The sequence below is a fragment of the Stenella coeruleoalba genome (assembly GCF_951394435.1).
Source record: "Stenella coeruleoalba genome assembly, chromosome: 3".
Classification (NCBI taxonomy): Eukaryota; Metazoa; Chordata; class Mammalia; order Artiodactyla; family Delphinidae; genus Stenella; species Stenella coeruleoalba.
In genome coordinates, this window is record NC_137148.1 from 111,200,470 (window position 1) to 111,216,884 (window position 16,415).

The following is a 16,415-nucleotide window of genomic DNA, read 5'->3' on the forward strand; positions in this document are numbered from 1 at the left end:
GAGAGGAGTCCAGAGGAACTGATCAAGGCCAGAGCAGAAGTTGAGTGGCAGACCCTGGATGGAGCGTGGCCTGGTTTCTGGCAATGCAGGGAAGAGAAGTGAGAACTGGAGAGGACCTTTTGAGCAGGGCCACTGTGTGGGGTCATGCAGGGAATCCGGGCCAAGGAGCTGAAATCTAGCCTGCACTATGCTCCACAAGCCACTTGCCCTGGTGTGGGCCTGGCTGTCTCTCCAGAGGAAAGGGTACTTTTTCTAGTTAGCACGAAGGCACCATATGAACTAGTGGTAGCCCTGGCTTTGACTGTCTGGTGAATTCTGACTCCCAAGGTGTTGGGGGTAGAAGGAGGCACAGGGTCTCAGTTGCCAGGCAGGATGTCCCTGACTCCCAGCAGTGGCCCCAGTTCCTCCCAGCCTCCTGTGTACTGCTGTGACCATGCCCAGCCCCAGCCAGGGTGCTTTGTCCAGTGCTGCCACATGCTCCCTAAACACTGGCTCACACTGGGCCCTACCTACACGTACTGCTAGAGACCTAACTTGAGAGCCCAACAAGTGTGGGAGAGCTCTCCAGGCAGAGGCAACAGCAGGGCCCTTGAAGCCAAAGTGGCTGGAGCACAGAGGGAGAGGAGGTGAGAGATGAGAATGTGGCTGTCTGGTGTTGCCTGAAGACCCTGAGAGACCTTAAAGGGGTCCCCAGCACTGACTTGCAATTTTCTCAGCGTCACTGAGCCTCACGACCCTCATGAGTAAAACAGGAAGGATAATGCCTGCCTCAAATCAGTTGTCACATGTGGCATTTACAATACTGAATTTCACATCTGTGCACTTGGCAGAGAGAACAATAACTCTATCAATAGCCCACCCTTCTGTCTAGTTCGAGGTGTGGATCTGCCCTCCTTCTGTGGACTCATCCCAAGGGCCGTTCCGCAGCTCCAGAGCGGGCATCAGGAATACGCCCCCCCTCTTCTAGGAGCCAAGAGACTGAAGTCAGGTCCATGGTTGGATGAGTGGGTAGGCATGCACGGGTTCTGGGGCATCAGGTATTCTAGAGGCCTTCATTCAGCAAGTCTTAATGAACATGCCAAGCACAGACCCTGGAGAGGCAGAGATGACTAACAAGCCGATTCTGCCCTCCAGGACCCCTAGGCCAACAACCCCTGCAGCAAGTGGGCAGCTCTGCCTGCTGGGCTGGTGGAACCCCACCCAGGTCACAGTCCTAAGGAAGTGGCCCTTAGACTGAGGTCAGGATGAGAAGGAATCAGTATGGCAAAGAGTAGGAGGAAGTGTGGAAAGCTGAGAGGGGAGGGTGTAAGGGGTGGATAAAGGTGCAGAGGCGAAGAGCTGGACACCTGGGTAAGAGAGAGGCAGGCCTGCGTGGTTGGGTATGGCTGGGGTGTGGCTGTGCGAGAGTGAGTCGGGGAGATGTGGGCTGGGGACCTGGGGTCATGTCCCAACTATTGCCATCAGGCAAGCTCCCTGTGCCGACAGCCCTGGCAGGCAAGCAGGCATGGGGTATAGCTAGAACCCCAATCCCAGGGTCCCAGAACTTACTGGAGCATCTTTAGGGTCAGGGGAGCACTGGCTTAGGTGACTCTGACCAACTAGGCTGAAGAAGGGAGAGACTGAGTTTAGGACTGGGACTCCTTCCCCTGTTCCCCCTTGTTCTGTCCTTGACAACCGTAGGGCCTTTGCAGTACAGTTGGTGGAATCTCAGCTCTGCCACTTACAAGCTGTGTGACCTTGGGCAAGCTATGTAATGTCTCCATCTCAGTTTCCTCGTTTATTAAATGGGGATAATAATTGTACCTATTTCATAGGTTTTAGGAGTACATGAGTTAAACTCTATAAGGTGCTCAGAATTATGCCTCGCACAGGGTATAAACCATCAGCTGTCATTAGCAGATGCTGATCTCCTGGCCTGAAACATTCTTCTGCCTGATACATTGTAGGAGCTTAGTAAATACATCCTGACTGACTGTGTCTGCTGATAGTGGTCAACTGCGAATTCTGGTGCAGTGTGTGTATGTGTGTGTTGCGGGGTGGTGCTCCTCCTGGCACAGTCCCTGCCAAAGGGAGGCCTTCTTGGGAGGGCCTTGTCAGCCTCACACGCTTCCACCCTCCAGGCTTGAGACCAGAGGAAGCAGAAGCTTTCTTCTCTGAGAAAGTGTTGTGCGGCTTCTTAAGCGTTTGGGGGTTTTCAGAGTCAACCGTTAGAGGCGAGGGAGCTTCTCTGCTGGCAGTGGCAAGGGCTCTCAGGGTGCACACAGCCTGTAAGCCGACCTCTGCGGTCTGCAGGGAAAATGCCGACCGTGTTTATTTTTCACCTGAGCCTGCAGGAAGTTGGGGGTTGGGGAAGAGGGAGGCGGGAGCAGCCCGGCCAGGCCCAAGCCCGACTTCAGAGCAGAGGAGACCGACCTCAGGAGTCCCTCATTTCCACCTCCTCCTGCCTGGCCCTGCCCTAGGGCCCCTTCTTGGCTCCAGCCTGCTCAGCAAGAGGAGGGCATGCTGGGGCACCAGAGTGAGGAATTTCCAGCCATGGGCCAATGAAAAGATCCCAGAAGGATGAGGACCGCCTTCGGGACGATAGGTTTTGAACCGGCATGGGGAAGAACAGTAAGAGCAATGCTGTGGCAGGAAGGACCGCCTCTGCTAAGGCTGTTCCCAGTCCAAGGGTCTCAGAGTCTAGACTCGTCCTGGAGTGCTGCAGTCTGGAGGGGGAGAGGGGAAAGGGGCTGTATGCAAAGGCCAAGAACAGGGGTCTTGGAGTGTGCTGATCAAGGAGTATGGTCTGCTGTTAGGTCTTTCATTTGTTTATACATCCCACCATGCTGGGAGCGCTTACTGAGTGCCCAGCGCTATGCCTGGCACTCTGCCCTCAGAGGTTAAGAGATGAGGTTGTGTCGTCGAGATACTCAGGGACCGGTGGGGACGATCAACCCAGGCCTGCCTCCTTCCCTCGGAGGCAGGGCACAGTCACCATCAGGGGAGGAGAGGAGCAGAGCTCCAGTCACTGGGCTCCCCAGACACAGGCCAGGCCCCAGGCAACTCCACCCTGCTGGCTGGGCAGCCTAGCCCTGGGACAGCCTTGTGCTGAGGCCGTGGAGCGGGACGTTCCATTTGGCTGAGAGGGGCGTGGGGCACCAGGTCCTGCGCCAGACAGTTTCCCCTGGCTGCCACCACCGGGCATGCAGGGGGCTGGGGAGTGAGGCTGAGAGGCAGCCTGCATGAACGTGGGAAGGACTGGCCAGGCCCTCAGTGCTCTGCCCTGGAGCCCTGGCACCTCAGGGCCTCCACCTGCTGGCAGGTTCTCAGCCCCACCTCCACCCACCTGGCACTTCTCCTGTGGCCTGGCTACAGACCCCCGTCTAATGAGGCTTTTCCCCAGTTCCCAGGGAAGGCTGGGGGACAGGATGAGCCCTCTGTCCATCTGCTCCTGTCACACACATACATAACCAGGCCAGAGGCTATAGGCTGAGCTGGATTCTGAGGTTTCCTAGACCTAGAATGAGCTGTGTTACAACATGGAGCTTAAACAACCTGGCCAAGGAGGGTCAGCTCTAGCTGTCCCTCAGGTGACAGGGCTTCCTGGCCCAAACGAGCCTTCCCCGGGGAAGGTGGTGTGCTGCGAAACCTGCTGTGGAGCCACCCTCTCCCTGCCCTGGGCAGAGTGGGACTCCGGGACTGTCTTCCTAGAGCTGGCACCTTGGACCCCAGGCTCTGCTCCTAAGATTCCCCAGGGTCAGAGCTGCCTATTCCACCAGCCAGGCTTATAACTCTGAGAGCTGAAAAGCCAGAGCCAAGGCTGAATGGCAGGGCCTTCTCTGAAGCAGAAGTTTAGATTTGAAAGCTCTGTGGTCTGCAGCGCCCTGTGGAGGGTGTTCATTCCACCCATTGCACCAGGGCTCCAGGCGTTTGTGCCCTTAGATGGCGAATAGTGGAATGCCTTCCACCAGGGTCCCAGGTTCCTGAGGGAGTGGGCCCTGAGGCTCATCTCCATGTGTGCCACAAGGCCTGGGATCTGGCTAATCCCTGTCCTAGGAACTTATCAGGGTAAAAAGGCCCCCGAGGTTTCCAGAAAGCTTTCCACCTTCATAGGCCCTTGGCTTCTGCTCCCAAAAATTCTAGGATAAAGCAGGGTTCTTTGCATCCATGACCAATGAGGTAGGCAGGGTTGATATGATCATGCTCATTTTACAAGGGGCATACTGGCCCAGGGTCCTATAGAGGAAAGGTCAATGAAAAAGGTCAGCAAGCCTAGAGCTGTACTTCCCAACCCACTTCCCATCCTGGCACAGTTAAAAATGACCACTGGAGTAACTGGAGGAAGAGGCTGGAGGCTGAAACAACCATGAGAAGTGCTGGGCATAGTGAGCAAGGAGCGAGGACGGTACTGGGGTTAGAGAGGTAGTTGGGGGCCTGATCCTGGAGCTCCATAGGCCTGGGCTGAGGAGCGACGTGATCTGATTTCTATGGCTGCTGGATGGAGGACTGAGGAAGCAGGAGGCTGCTGCAGTCGCCAGGTGAGACGTGACTGTGGCTTGGACTGGGTGGGGAAAGGGAGAAAGAAAGAAGTGGCTGGATTCTGTTATATTTTGAAAGTAGAGCCATTAGGATTTGCTGACAAATTGGAGGTGGAGTGTGAGAAAAAGGAGCGTCAAAGGTGACTCCAAGCTGTTTGGTCTCAGCCACTGGAAGGAGGGAGTTACCATTAACTGAGGAAGATGGAGAGGAATGTCTGGGGCAGGGAGTCAAAGGTTCTACTTTGGACATGTTGAATTTGGGGAGCATTTGGAGAGTGGAGTTCCTAGAAGTGGGGGCTGGAGATGTGGAGTCATCAGATGAAGACGTTTAAAGCCGTAAGCCTGGATGAGAGCAGCCTGGGAGGGGAGGATTGATAGAGAACTGAGGGCCAAGCTTGGGTCAGGTCAGGAAGAAGATAAAGAGCCAGAAACAAGGCTGAGAAGGAGTGGTCTCTGAGGTTAGAGGAAAATCAGGGAAGTGTGGCATTCTGGAATCGAAGTGAAGAAACTACCACAAGGAGGAGGGAGAGATCAGTTGTGTTCAGTGTGCTGAGAAGTCAGGTAAAATGCAGACTGAGAATTGACCGCTGAGTTCAGCAACATGGAAGTCCTTAGGGACCTTGACGAGTCACCTAGGGAAGTGATGGGGCAAGAGACTGGCCTGGATGAAGGGATAATGAGAGCTGAAGACTAGAGGCAGCAAATGGGGACAGCTTTGCTGAGGTCTGCAATAAAGGGGAGCAAGATATGAGGTGGCAGCTGGAGGACTTACAGATGCGAGAAATAGCAACCTGCTGGTACCCTGGTGGGAATAAGACTGGGCTTGCAAAGTGCTGGGCACAGTGCCTGGCATGTGGCAAGTACTCAGTACATGAAGGGGTCACATTCCCCCACACCCCGTACCCCACACCTACTATCCCAGTCTACTCCTCTCTCTGTTGCCGGTCACCTGCAGGCCTGAGGGTCCTGTTTTCCACCTTCCATTCCCCTGCACGATCCCAACCTGTCACAGGTGAGTCTGGGTCCGTGCTGGGGATAAAAGAAGGCCTGGGAATGACAGGAGCTTCCCCCAGCTTGCTCAGGAAGCCCAGCCTTCACACAGCAACAGGAAGGTCCCAGCAACCAAAGCTTTGAACAGCATGGCCCTGTCTTCACTCTTCACAAGTGATGCTGCCAGTGGGCTGCCAGGCGTGTCTGCCATCTCCAGGCAGACCTCCTTTGGCATAATAAGATCAAAGTGTCTGGCCCATGTGAGGCCTGGCACCAGGGGGCTAGGGAAGCACTCTAAGTAACGTTTCCTCCTCACTCTTCAGGGTGAATGAAGGGCTTCTTACATGTCCCTTCCTCATTACCTGACACCTGACTACTTGAGCTCCTGGCTTTATCCTCACAGGAGCCATTTGAGACAAGGTAATAGGTGCTCAGGTATTGTAGTAAATTAGATCCAGGAACTGAACGTGGTTGGCAGACTCTTCCTCAAGCCCACAGTGGCGAGTCCTCGGAAGCTCTCCTGCGCTGCCCCAGGAGGCCAGGAGAGGCCTCTGGTCAGAGGTGAGGCATCGGCCTCAGGAAATGGCTGTGAGGCCAGATCCACGCCAGCCGCAAAGAAGGAGCCACCACTATTAGAGCATTAACTCCTGTCTGCCTGAGGACAGGAGGCAGGCTCATCATCCCTGGGATCCAGGACTCCTCCTGGTGGGCAGATGGATGAGCAAGGGACTGACAGCTGGCAGTGTGAGCAATTTACCAAGCCCTGAGGGGAAGGGTACAGCGTGTAGCCCAGCCTGAAGCTCCCCTGGAGGCAGGAATGTGGGAAAGGTGGTGGCCAGGGCTGTTGCTGGGAGGTGTGGGATCCTGTGCCCACCCGGGAGCCTCATGCCATGGCTACAGTGTGGCTCATACCTGCCCTTCCCTCTAGCCTCACTCTGGACCCCCAACAGCCAGTGCCGAAGGACCGGCACCAGGCCTCCTCACCAAGAGCTACCTTCACCTTCCTCCAACCTGGTGATGAAGGGATCATGAATCCCATCCACTACACAGGAGAGGAAGCCCAGAGATGTTAAGGAGTCTGGCTAAATTCAGCCAGTGAGAAATTTCACCTACAGGGTGGGAAGGAGCCCAGACTACCATCTCTCATGACTGTTGCCCCAGAGATGTCCCATTTCTTCTGTGTCGTGGGTTAGAAGTCACTCATCTGTGCTCCCAGCCAGCAGCATCCCCACAGGTGGACTTTTCCAAGTGGAAGCTGACCTTCAGTTTTAGATGATGTCTCCAGGGCCCTGGCCTGCAAAGGTGTGCACCGAGGATATGCAGAGCTAGGCCTTGGCCCTGAGCCGCAAACTCCCTGTGGTTGGGTCTCAGGGGAGCCCCCGTCCCAGTCTGAATATGAGTCAACTCATGACAAATCCATGTGACTAGCGTGAAAAGTAAGAGTCCTGCGGTGCTGAGGAAACAGGAAGTGTGGAGGCTGGGTGGGTTGGCCCTGGGGGGAGCCTGGCCACAGCTGGCACGACCTTGCCCCACCTCCCCTGAGTTAGAGAGCTGAGGGGGCCCCTTCCCTATGTCAACAAATCCTCTTAAGCCTGAGGTGGTTCCAGAGGGTCAGACTCAAGCCCCTCAGTCTGGGGGCTAGAGGAGGGGGACAGCAAGCTCCAGGCTTAGGGCTGGAGGCTTGTGAGCAGCTCCCCAGACAGGCCATAGGGCCTCAGAGAAACGGGGAGATCTCTGAAACCAGGAGGCAGGAAGAATTTCCTGGGCAGGGGAAATGCCTCCTAGAACTGAGGGCCAAGAAAGACCGAGAGGCTCTCTAGTAGGAGACTGGACTGCTTGGGCAAAGTTGGGTGGGGGGGCAGGGCCCCTGGACACCAGGTGGCCTGAGTGGGGTCCTGTCCAGTGAAGCCTGTGGTTTTGATCACCTCCACTTTTCTCTGGTGGTTGGGCTGCCGCCACACAGCTAATTGGGGCTCTTCCCGTATGTGCACCCCGGTCTCGTGCCTTCCTCTCTCAGGTCCCCCACATTCACCCACCCTCCTCGTTTTTCAGCACAACAAGGCCAGTCAGCCTTCCCACGGCGTTCCCCAACTCTCTCCTCTCTATGACCATTTCAGCAGCCCACACCCCACACCTGCTCCAGCCGACATCAGCCAGAAGCAAGGTATGGATCCTGGATGGGAATGGCCCAACAAGACCCAGAGCCGGGGAGTGGGGAGATCAAGTCCCAGCCTTCTGAGACCAGGTGGCTAGACCCTTTTTGTAAGTGGAGAACCTGGGGCTGTGCAAACTCAGGGCCCCTCGAACATGCCCAACAGATTGAGGAGCCTGAGGGCACCAAAGGTTGGGGAAGGTGGTACCTGGTCAAAATCTGAAGGCTTCAGGTTGAGGTAGGAGCCTAAATCCTGCGTGACTACCCAATACCAGTATGGGAGTAGGCCTCTGTGTAAAACTGATAAATATAAAACTTGTAGTCTTTCCCTCCCCCAGTGAGAAAATGGAAAGTGGTGGTTGTGATGGCTGATTCACCTCAGCCTCGGGCAGAGTCATTCTGAAATCAGCCATTGTCGGCTGTGGGAAACCTGCTGACTCAACCCTGGGGAGGAGGGGGCACGGGGGGATGGGTGGAGCCCTGGCTCCCCAGGCCAGGGGGTCTGCCTCCTGCCCAGAAAGCCAGGCTAGAGCCCCCAGCAGAGAGGCCCCAGTTACAGACCAGCATTGGACCAGGGTGTGGCAAGGTCTGGCCTCCCACTCCTGAATGACTCCAGCTCTGCCACTGTCCAGCCACTGTCCCGTAGGCAAGTCACCCAAACCCTCTGCCCTTGATTTCCCTAGCCTGTAAATGGGGCACTGTTATCACACTGGGATAGTCCTGAACAAACCAGTATGTCTGGTCCTCCCTCTAGCACACAGAGATGGGATCCTAGGAGGGCCCCACAGGAGGCTCCAGGATGCAGTAACTAGCTGAAGTGGCCTCCAGGTCAGGCTGGCTCACTTACTCGGCCCCTCTCCACTGCAGGAGTTCACAGGCCTCTGCAGACCCCTGACCTCTCTGGCTTCTACTCTCTGACCTCAGGCAGCATGGGACAGCTCCCGCACACTGTAAGCTGGTGAGTGAGGGCCCAGTGGGAAAGGGGCACCTTGTGCTGGTTGGACCCATACCTGCCCTTCCATTTTCCTCCTCCACCCTTCTGTGCTGAGCACCCAGATGCCAGCTCTGTACAGATGCCAGCTCTGTACAGGTACCAGGGGCTGGCCAGCAGCTCTATCCATGCCTCAGCTAGCCAGACATACTCCCTTTGGGAAGGCAGGAGACCTAGCTCCTGGTCCTAGCCCTATCACACTCTGCTGTAACGTCTAAGACTTGGACGGGAGAACCCTGGGCTGTTCAGGGCCATATGAGTATGTGAGGAAGAAAAAGTAGGCCTGACCGGGGACGTGGCAGCATGCATGGCCACAAGAGAAGCTGTTGCTTCTCAGTGGCCTGGTGGACAGAGGGATACTTCCCACTTGCCTCAGTGTCTACTGCTGGCTGGTCCCTTCCTTGGCTGAGCTGCTTGAAGGGCGGGGTCCTTCTTGCCCCTATGGTGCCTGCTTCAGTCCAAGCCCCTGGCATTCTGCTTGGAGACTCTGCTAAGGCTGGGCCAGGGAAAGACAGCCTGGATCTCATTCGGCAGGCCCAACTGTGAGCCAAAGGGCCCGTCTTCAGCTGGAGCTGGGCCTTGGCAGAGTACGTGACCCTTTGTTCATCGTGCGCAGTTTGACCTAGGCAGGTCTCTAGCCTCTCTAGGTTGGGGCAATTACCCAAAGGCAGGAAAGCCTGGCTTCCCAGGAAGGCAGAGCAGGCCAGAAGCCCAACCTGGGGCCCACCTGCCCCTTCCTACTTGCCCTTTATCCACGTTCAACTCACTCTTCCCTGTCCAGATTGTCTCTGGATAAAGCTCCACCTTGAATACAAACCAGGACTACCCTTACGAGTCCCCGCAGGATTTAAGTGCACCGGGCAGGTTCTGGGAACCAGAGCAGCACTGCTGAAGCTGGTTGATCCTCCGGTCCCTGCCCTCTCAGAACTCAGTCCACCTAGTGCACACGTCAGGCAAGAGGCCAATTACAGAGCACTGTTAGCAGTGCTTTGAGGACTGTAGAAGCCTGGAGGGACACCTCATCCAGTTTGGGATCTCAAGGGCTTTCAGGAGAAAGGGTGTTTTGGCCAAGCAAGACCTTGACAGATGACCAGGAGTTTGAAACAAAGTGGGACAGAAGAACAGTCCTAACAGTGTCAACAGTGAGTGCAAAGGTCTTAAGGCAGGTATGCAGGTATCAAGCCCGAATTTCAGGAGGTGAGGCTGGAGGGAGCCCAGGGACCTACTAACCTGGGTCCCAGGAGAATGCTGCCATTTCTACCCCTTATACACGAGTAGAGGGAAGGTAAGCCTGTAGAGCAGGGGTTAGGAACCGGGCCGCACAGCAGGAGGTGAGCGGCAGGGCGAGCCCCAGTCCGTGGAAAAACTGTCTTCCACAAAACCGGCCCCTGGTGCCAGAAAGGTTGGGGACCGCTGCTGTAGAGGGAAAGGTTGCCCTCTGGTGGCACGTGTTTAAAATATACACTAGAGTGGTCCAAGCAGAAGCCAATTTGCCTTATTACACTAGGGGTCAGGCCCAAGCAAGGTGGGGAAGTCGTTCCCCACATTTGGCAAGTAGCCAGACTGCTAACAGCTATCTCTCCCAACCACAGGCCCAGCCCTCCTCTCTACCCCCTGTCCCCTTCCTGCGGATATAGACAGCACTTCCCCGCCCCCACCGCAGCCCCTGGCGCCCCCTACCCCAGGTGAGTCCCCTACCCTGCAGCTAGGCTCCTGCTTCCTGTTGCCCAGGCTTCAGTGCCCACAAGAGGCCACGCCCAGGCCAGTGCTTGCCCTGTGTCAATCGTCTGTCCATCCGTCCGTCTGTCATTCTCCAGCCCCACGCTGCCCTATACCTGAGAATGAAGCCAGTGGGAGTGCAGGAGGCCTAAGCCCAGGCCATACAGTGCAAAGCACAACAGAGCAGCCAGAGACAGTGCATGTACACGTGTGCAGGTGTGTGTGCACTCACCTCTGTTGTGCATCCTGCTGAGCAAAGGATGAGTCAGGACAGCAACCCCTGAGCTCTGCCCAAGCTGAGGCAGAACCTTTTACATGCATCTCCAACCTCTGGCCCTTAGGGGCCACCTGCTCAGTTATTCCATACCTGTGCAAGCAGTAAGGGACAGATTGGTATCCATAGAACATCAAGAAAGTAAAGTGGGAGCTATGTGTGTATGTGTGTCCTTTCACTTGGCTCACTCCCTCAGTGACAGGCTTGTGCGCAGGTATGGAACAAGGAATTCAACAGACATCTGTAGCCCACAGCCCAGGGTGGGAGGTATAGACACAGCAGCAGCAGTTGAATGGGCTAGCTGGGTGATGGGGAAGCCCCGAGGAGACCCCAGCCATGTCTGATGGGTCAGAGAAGGCTTCATGAAGAGGATAACATCTCTTGAGTGAGGGAAACAAAGGGAACATCAGTAACTGGAGATGGCTGGGGGTGGGAAGTGATGGGAAATGGGGTGGGGGGGTGGGGCTAGAAATGTCAGCAGAGATGGCCATACAGGGCTGTGCAAGCCCTAGGGAGGAGCCTGGGTTTTATTCTGTGGGCAGTGGGGGAATTTCAACAGAAGTGGCCAAGAGCATTCAGGTGTTTTTAAAAGGTCACTCTGGCTGTTATATAGAGAGAGGCCTTGAGGCGTCAAGGAGGAAAATAAGGGCAGCCACAGGCTGAGGCTGAGCTGGTGAGGGCAGGAGGTAAGAAGGGGACAGATTCAAAAGCTATTCAGAGCTTCAGTAACCACCTGAATTTGACATACATGTAGATTTTTGCATCGTGTCTGTGCAGTGTGTTGGGAGCAGGTATTTGTATGTATTTCTGTGTACTTGTATGCAGGTCAGTGGAGGTGGGTATCTGTTCACCCTCTTGTACTGTGCAGGGGCCTCTCTGTGTCCAGAGATCTGGCCCGTACATACCTGGCTCAGTGTTAACTCTTCTTCTGCCTTTAGGTTCACCCATCCACCCCTGATGCTAGGTTCCGGTGTACCTGGTCACCCCGCAGCCATCCCCCACCCAGCCATTGTGCCCCCTTCAGGGAAGCAGGAGCTGCAGCCCTATGACCGCAGCCTGTGAGTGAAAAGACACTCAATGGGGACTGGGGGTGGGACAGGTAAGCAGACCTCAAGATATACACATTCCTCCCCCCAGGCCCAAGCCTGCTGCCTGGAAGCTCCAGGGACTGCCAGGAGGCCTCTGGCCAAGCTGTCCTTTGGCAATTGCCACTGACCAGTTTTTTGATCCTCAGAAGCAGGAAGGGAGTGGGTGGATTTAGTTTGAGCCAAGAGGGGAGGGGCTCTCCTTACTTAGCTGCAAAATTCCTATAAGGAACTATAAGTTACTTAGCTCTGCTCACCTACTTTGGGGCAGCTAAAAAAAAGATCCCATTTAAAAAACCCTAGTATCCAGGCACTTACACATACACTGGACACACTAGAGGAGAGTGGTAGCATCAGGACACCGTGGGGGCCCCTGAGTGATCTGTTCATGTGTCCTTCAGGAAGACACAGGCAGAATCCAAGGCAGAGAAGGAAGCCAAGAAGCCAACCATCAAGAAGCCTCTCAACGCCTTCATGCTGTACATGAAGGAGATGAGAGCAAAGGTCATTGCAGAATGCACACTCAAGGAGAGCGCTGCCATCAACCAGATCCTGGGCCGTAGGGTGAGGCCACGGGGCAGGTGGGCTGGTAGGGGTGGGCCCTGACTACCTTCACCCCGGTGCAGCCTGCTGACTCCCTGATGCACCTCCATCTGCTCCCCTTCCCCTCTGCAGTGGCACGCACTGTCCCGGGAAGAGCAAGCCAAGTATTATGAGCTGGCCCGCAAGGAGAGGCAGCTGCACATGCAGCTCTACCCAGGCTGGTCGGCACGGGACAACTACGTGAGTGGCCAACACGCAGTAGGGGAACCTTCAAGATGCCAGGCCACAGTCTCACCAGGGAAGTTGGGACTACTGTCCTGAAGGCACAGAGGAGGAGGGGAGGTGGTAGAATAGAGGGTCCAAGGCCTCCCATGGCTAGCTCAGAAGAGGATCAGATGAGGGGAGCTGCCCCTAAAGGCAGGCTCATTCTCCCCAGGATGTACTTCCACACAGGGCTGTTGTCCAGTACTTGACTGGGCTACATCAGCACAAGTGGAGGAAGGGGCCCGGAAGTCACCTCCTGCATTCAGAAAGGAGACCAGTGTGGGAAAGGGAGGAGGCCCCAACTGCTCCGTGGTAACCTAGCAAAAAGTGCAATCAAGAAACACCAGGGCCCCCAAGTCAGAGGGAACTGTGGACCTGGAATCCCAGCGGCAGCCAGACTAGGCAGCAGGCTGCAGGTGTCCCAACCACTCGCTCACTGGGGTTACAGTGTCCACCTCCCAGCATCCTCTGAGCATCCTCCACTTTGCTCCCTGCAGGGGAAGAAGAAGAGGCGGTCACGGGAAAAGCACCAAGAATCCAACACAGGTGAGGCCTTCCCTCAGCAGCAGTGGAGGCTCCTCTCGGGTCCCCAGCTCACGAGCGGCCCTGCTCTGGCCCAAGAGAGGGGCAGAGTACTGAGCCATGAACCTTTAGGGCCTGGGCCCTCTGGAAACGAGGCCTGCATCTCACAAGTCAACCCCCCACAGGAGGAACAGCTACACTAAGTCCCAGGGAAGACCTGCAGAAGCCAATTCTTAGAGCAGTGCTTTGTGACCCACCACACACACACCCTTGCAAGCCCTGCTAGTGGCCAGCCTCTGCCAGAGAAGCTAGTGAGGAACTGTTTGATTCAAGACTAAACCCAAATACTGCATCCTGGTTAGCTCTGCGGAGGTGAGCAGCAGGCTGTCTGGGTGAAGGCTGAGCCAGGCCCCATGCTTGAGCCCAGCAGTCACACAGCCTGTTGGCTGGTGCCTAGCAATTTCTCTATCGCCCCAGCCCCAGTTCTCACGGAGGCGCAAAGTGCTCTGTATAGAGGACTCGGGAGGCCGCACCCTGCCTCAAGTCTTCCTCTGGGTGAATTCCTGTCCCAACTCTGATACTTCACATTCCGCATCCACAAGCGACTTTCTCAGCTGTGCTGCCCCACACAGGGAAGCTGGAAGCTAGGACTGGGGCACGGGAGAGTCCTCAGTCCTTTTTCTAAGGTTGAAGAATGGGCTTTACTTTCCTTCTGGAAAAGTATGTAGCATAGGCTTAAGCTACAGCCGCAGGGGATATGGGTCAGGCAGATTGCACACTGGCAAAGATGAAGAAAAACTGGATAAAATGGGCAGGGAGTTGGCGGGGTGGGGGTGGGGCCCTAAGGCAGAAGAGGCTTGATCCCCACGGGCCCCCCAGGTTCTTCTCTGAGCTCCCTTGCTGCAAGGGGCCCCACAAGCCACAGAGAGGAGCCAGTCTGATAGGGTCCCCTCCCTCCCCACCCCCACCGTTCTTCCCACTGCCTTTACACTGCCAGCTGGGTGCCACCCTTTCCTGATACCTTGGCTTTGGGCCCTGGGGCTCCCACTAGGGCTGGCTGTGCTGTGGAGAAGCCCTTGCCTGTAGGGACTGTGGGGTATCTGTGACTGGCTAACACTGATGTTACCTCTTCTTTCTGGGCCCTGCTCTGCCCTGCTGCCTGCCTGCTCGCCCTCTGCCCTGCTCTGCCCCTCTGGCATGGCTGTGAGCAGACCCTGGCTCGCCTAAGAAATGCCGTGCTCGCTTTGGCCTCAACCAGCAGACGGATTGGTGTGGTCCGTGCAGGTGGGTTTGTCCCCACCACTGTCCTCCCTTTGCTTCAAGCTGCTTCCCTTACTCTCTGCACATGTTCTGCTGGGCCTGCTGCCCTCCTCTGGCCCCTAGCCCCCAACATACCCGCAGACTGGGGAGCCCATGCCTAAGAATGGGAGTGAACACAACAGCTCGCGGGGAAGACTACTTGGGTCTAAGAGGAAGGAGGAGAGACAATGCTCTAGGAGGAAAGGAAAGGCAGACTTAGAAGGTATTTCTGGTACCTGGTGCCCAGGGTTCCCTGGTAATGTTGGTCTGGTGCTTATCAGGCCTAGCAGGTCCTCAGCAGACAAATCACACACACAGCATTTAAATGGCCTGAGCCCCTGTTCCCAGGCCTCAAAGTCATCATGGTCCACCAGCTCCCTCACTTCTTCCAGTTGGGATCCCTGCTGTACCATACCGAGCCCTAAGAATAACGAAGTGACTGTAGTAGAGAAAAACCTGAATAACCTAAATGCCCAGTGGCCATGTGACTTACATCACGTACCTGCTGAGACCAGCGGGCTCAGAGAGGTAGGGAGATGAACAGAGGTACCCCTGGTAGCCATACTCAGACCCTGTGGCATTAAACCTGTATGTTTCACCATACAACAGAGAAGTATTTGTGTATGGGAAAAGAAAGTATACCTACCAAATGGCTAAAGTTGCCTAGTTGAGGTTCAGGCCAGGCCTGCTAGAGCCAAGGCTCAGGCTGCTCCAGGCAGTAAGTTCACTGACTCTAGGGAATACTTGTCCATCCCCTATGAGTGCCCACCATACTCCCTGTCCAAGGGCAAAGAGGAATTTGGGGGAAATAAGTATGTGTGTGTGTGTACACATGATGGCAGGCAACCCTGTTCTCAGAGGAGGCCCTATTCCATCCATTCCACGCTACTCAGAAACAAAGTGTTGTCCAGAGAATAAGATGGTAGACAAGTCACTGTCCAATTCTTTCCCTTCTCTGCCCCTAGCCTAGCTCTGAGCATTTGGATTGCTCAGCCCTAGAAGCCACAAGCCCATTGCAGCCCCCCCACCCCCCCGCCGCTTCCTTAATCAGATCTGAGTCCCACAACTGTGAAGCAGAGCCTCAACAGCCTGGACTAGGAGATAGCTGCCCTGGAAGATAGCAGGCAGCCCACAGGCCAAGCTACAAAAGGTCCCTGTGCCACCTTGTGGTTCTGCTGGGAGCTGCACCTGTCCCTAGGTCTGGGCCAGGCTCAGCAGTTGTAGCGCTAAGCATGAAGGCACAGACATATCACCTAAGTCATGGGGAGCTAGGCCTATGCAAGGACAGCATTTTTTGGTTGTGGAGTATGACTATGAATTCACCCTCTGTTTACAGATAACTCTCTTCACTATTCCTAGGAGGAAAAAGAAATGCATTCGGTACTTACCCGGAGAAGGCCGCTGCCCCAGCCCCGTTCCTTCCGATGACAGTGCTCTAGGCTGCCCCGGGTCCCCAGCTCCCCAGGACTCACCCTCGTACCTCCTGCTGCCCCACTTCCCCACAGAACTGCTTGCTAGCCCTGCGGAACCGGCGCCTACATCACCAGGTCTCTCGGCCACTCTCAGCCTCCCAGCCCCCTGGGCCCCCTCAGGCTCCTCACAGCAACCTGCAGAGTACACAGGTACAGCAACAGGAATCTCAGAGACAGGCAGCCTAGCATGCACAGGACACATGGCTTCCTCCAGGGGCCCACCCTCTGAGAGGAGACGACAGAGCCCCAAAGCACGTGGAAACCGGCCAGGGGCCCTGTTGGCTCCCTCTCAGAGTCCAGGCCCTGGAGATTTCAGAGGCTGCACATCTTCTGCCTGAACATGGGGCCATCAATTCAAACTGCTCCAAGTGGTGGGAATTAGATCTGCGTTGTGTCATTTGATTAAGGGCATCCCCTCATGCCTATGGCAGACTGGATCTATTCTTTTTACCATCTGTCTTGCTAGGCAGATGCCCCTCCCTGCCTCCCTTGCTTTTCTGCTATAGGTCATAGATGGACTGGACTGACCCCAACTGCTTTCCCTACTTCCCCCACCCAACCCCACCACTGCCACACCCTCCCCATAC

At 55.8% G+C, this 16,415-nt stretch overlaps 1 protein-coding gene across 1 annotated transcript in view; it reads left to right on the plus strand.

Annotated features, from left to right (window-relative positions):
• Positions 1-16,138, plus strand: part of TCF7 (transcription factor 7) — a 31,348-nt gene extending 15,210 nt beyond the window's left edge. The window contains 9 exon segments of the mRNA XM_079916649.1: positions 7,560-7,671; positions 8,527-8,617; positions 11,582-11,701; positions 12,130-12,292; positions 12,404-12,511; positions 13,033-13,081; positions 14,269-14,341; positions 15,716-15,932; positions 15,934-16,138. Of these exon segments, the coding sequence (XP_079772775.1) occupies positions 7,560-7,671; positions 8,527-8,617; positions 11,582-11,701; positions 12,130-12,292; positions 12,404-12,511; positions 13,033-13,081; positions 14,269-14,341; positions 15,716-15,932; positions 15,934-16,014 (1,014 nt within the window). The 3' untranslated portion in view covers positions 16,015-16,138.
• Positions 16,139-16,415: the final 277 nt, after the last annotated feature.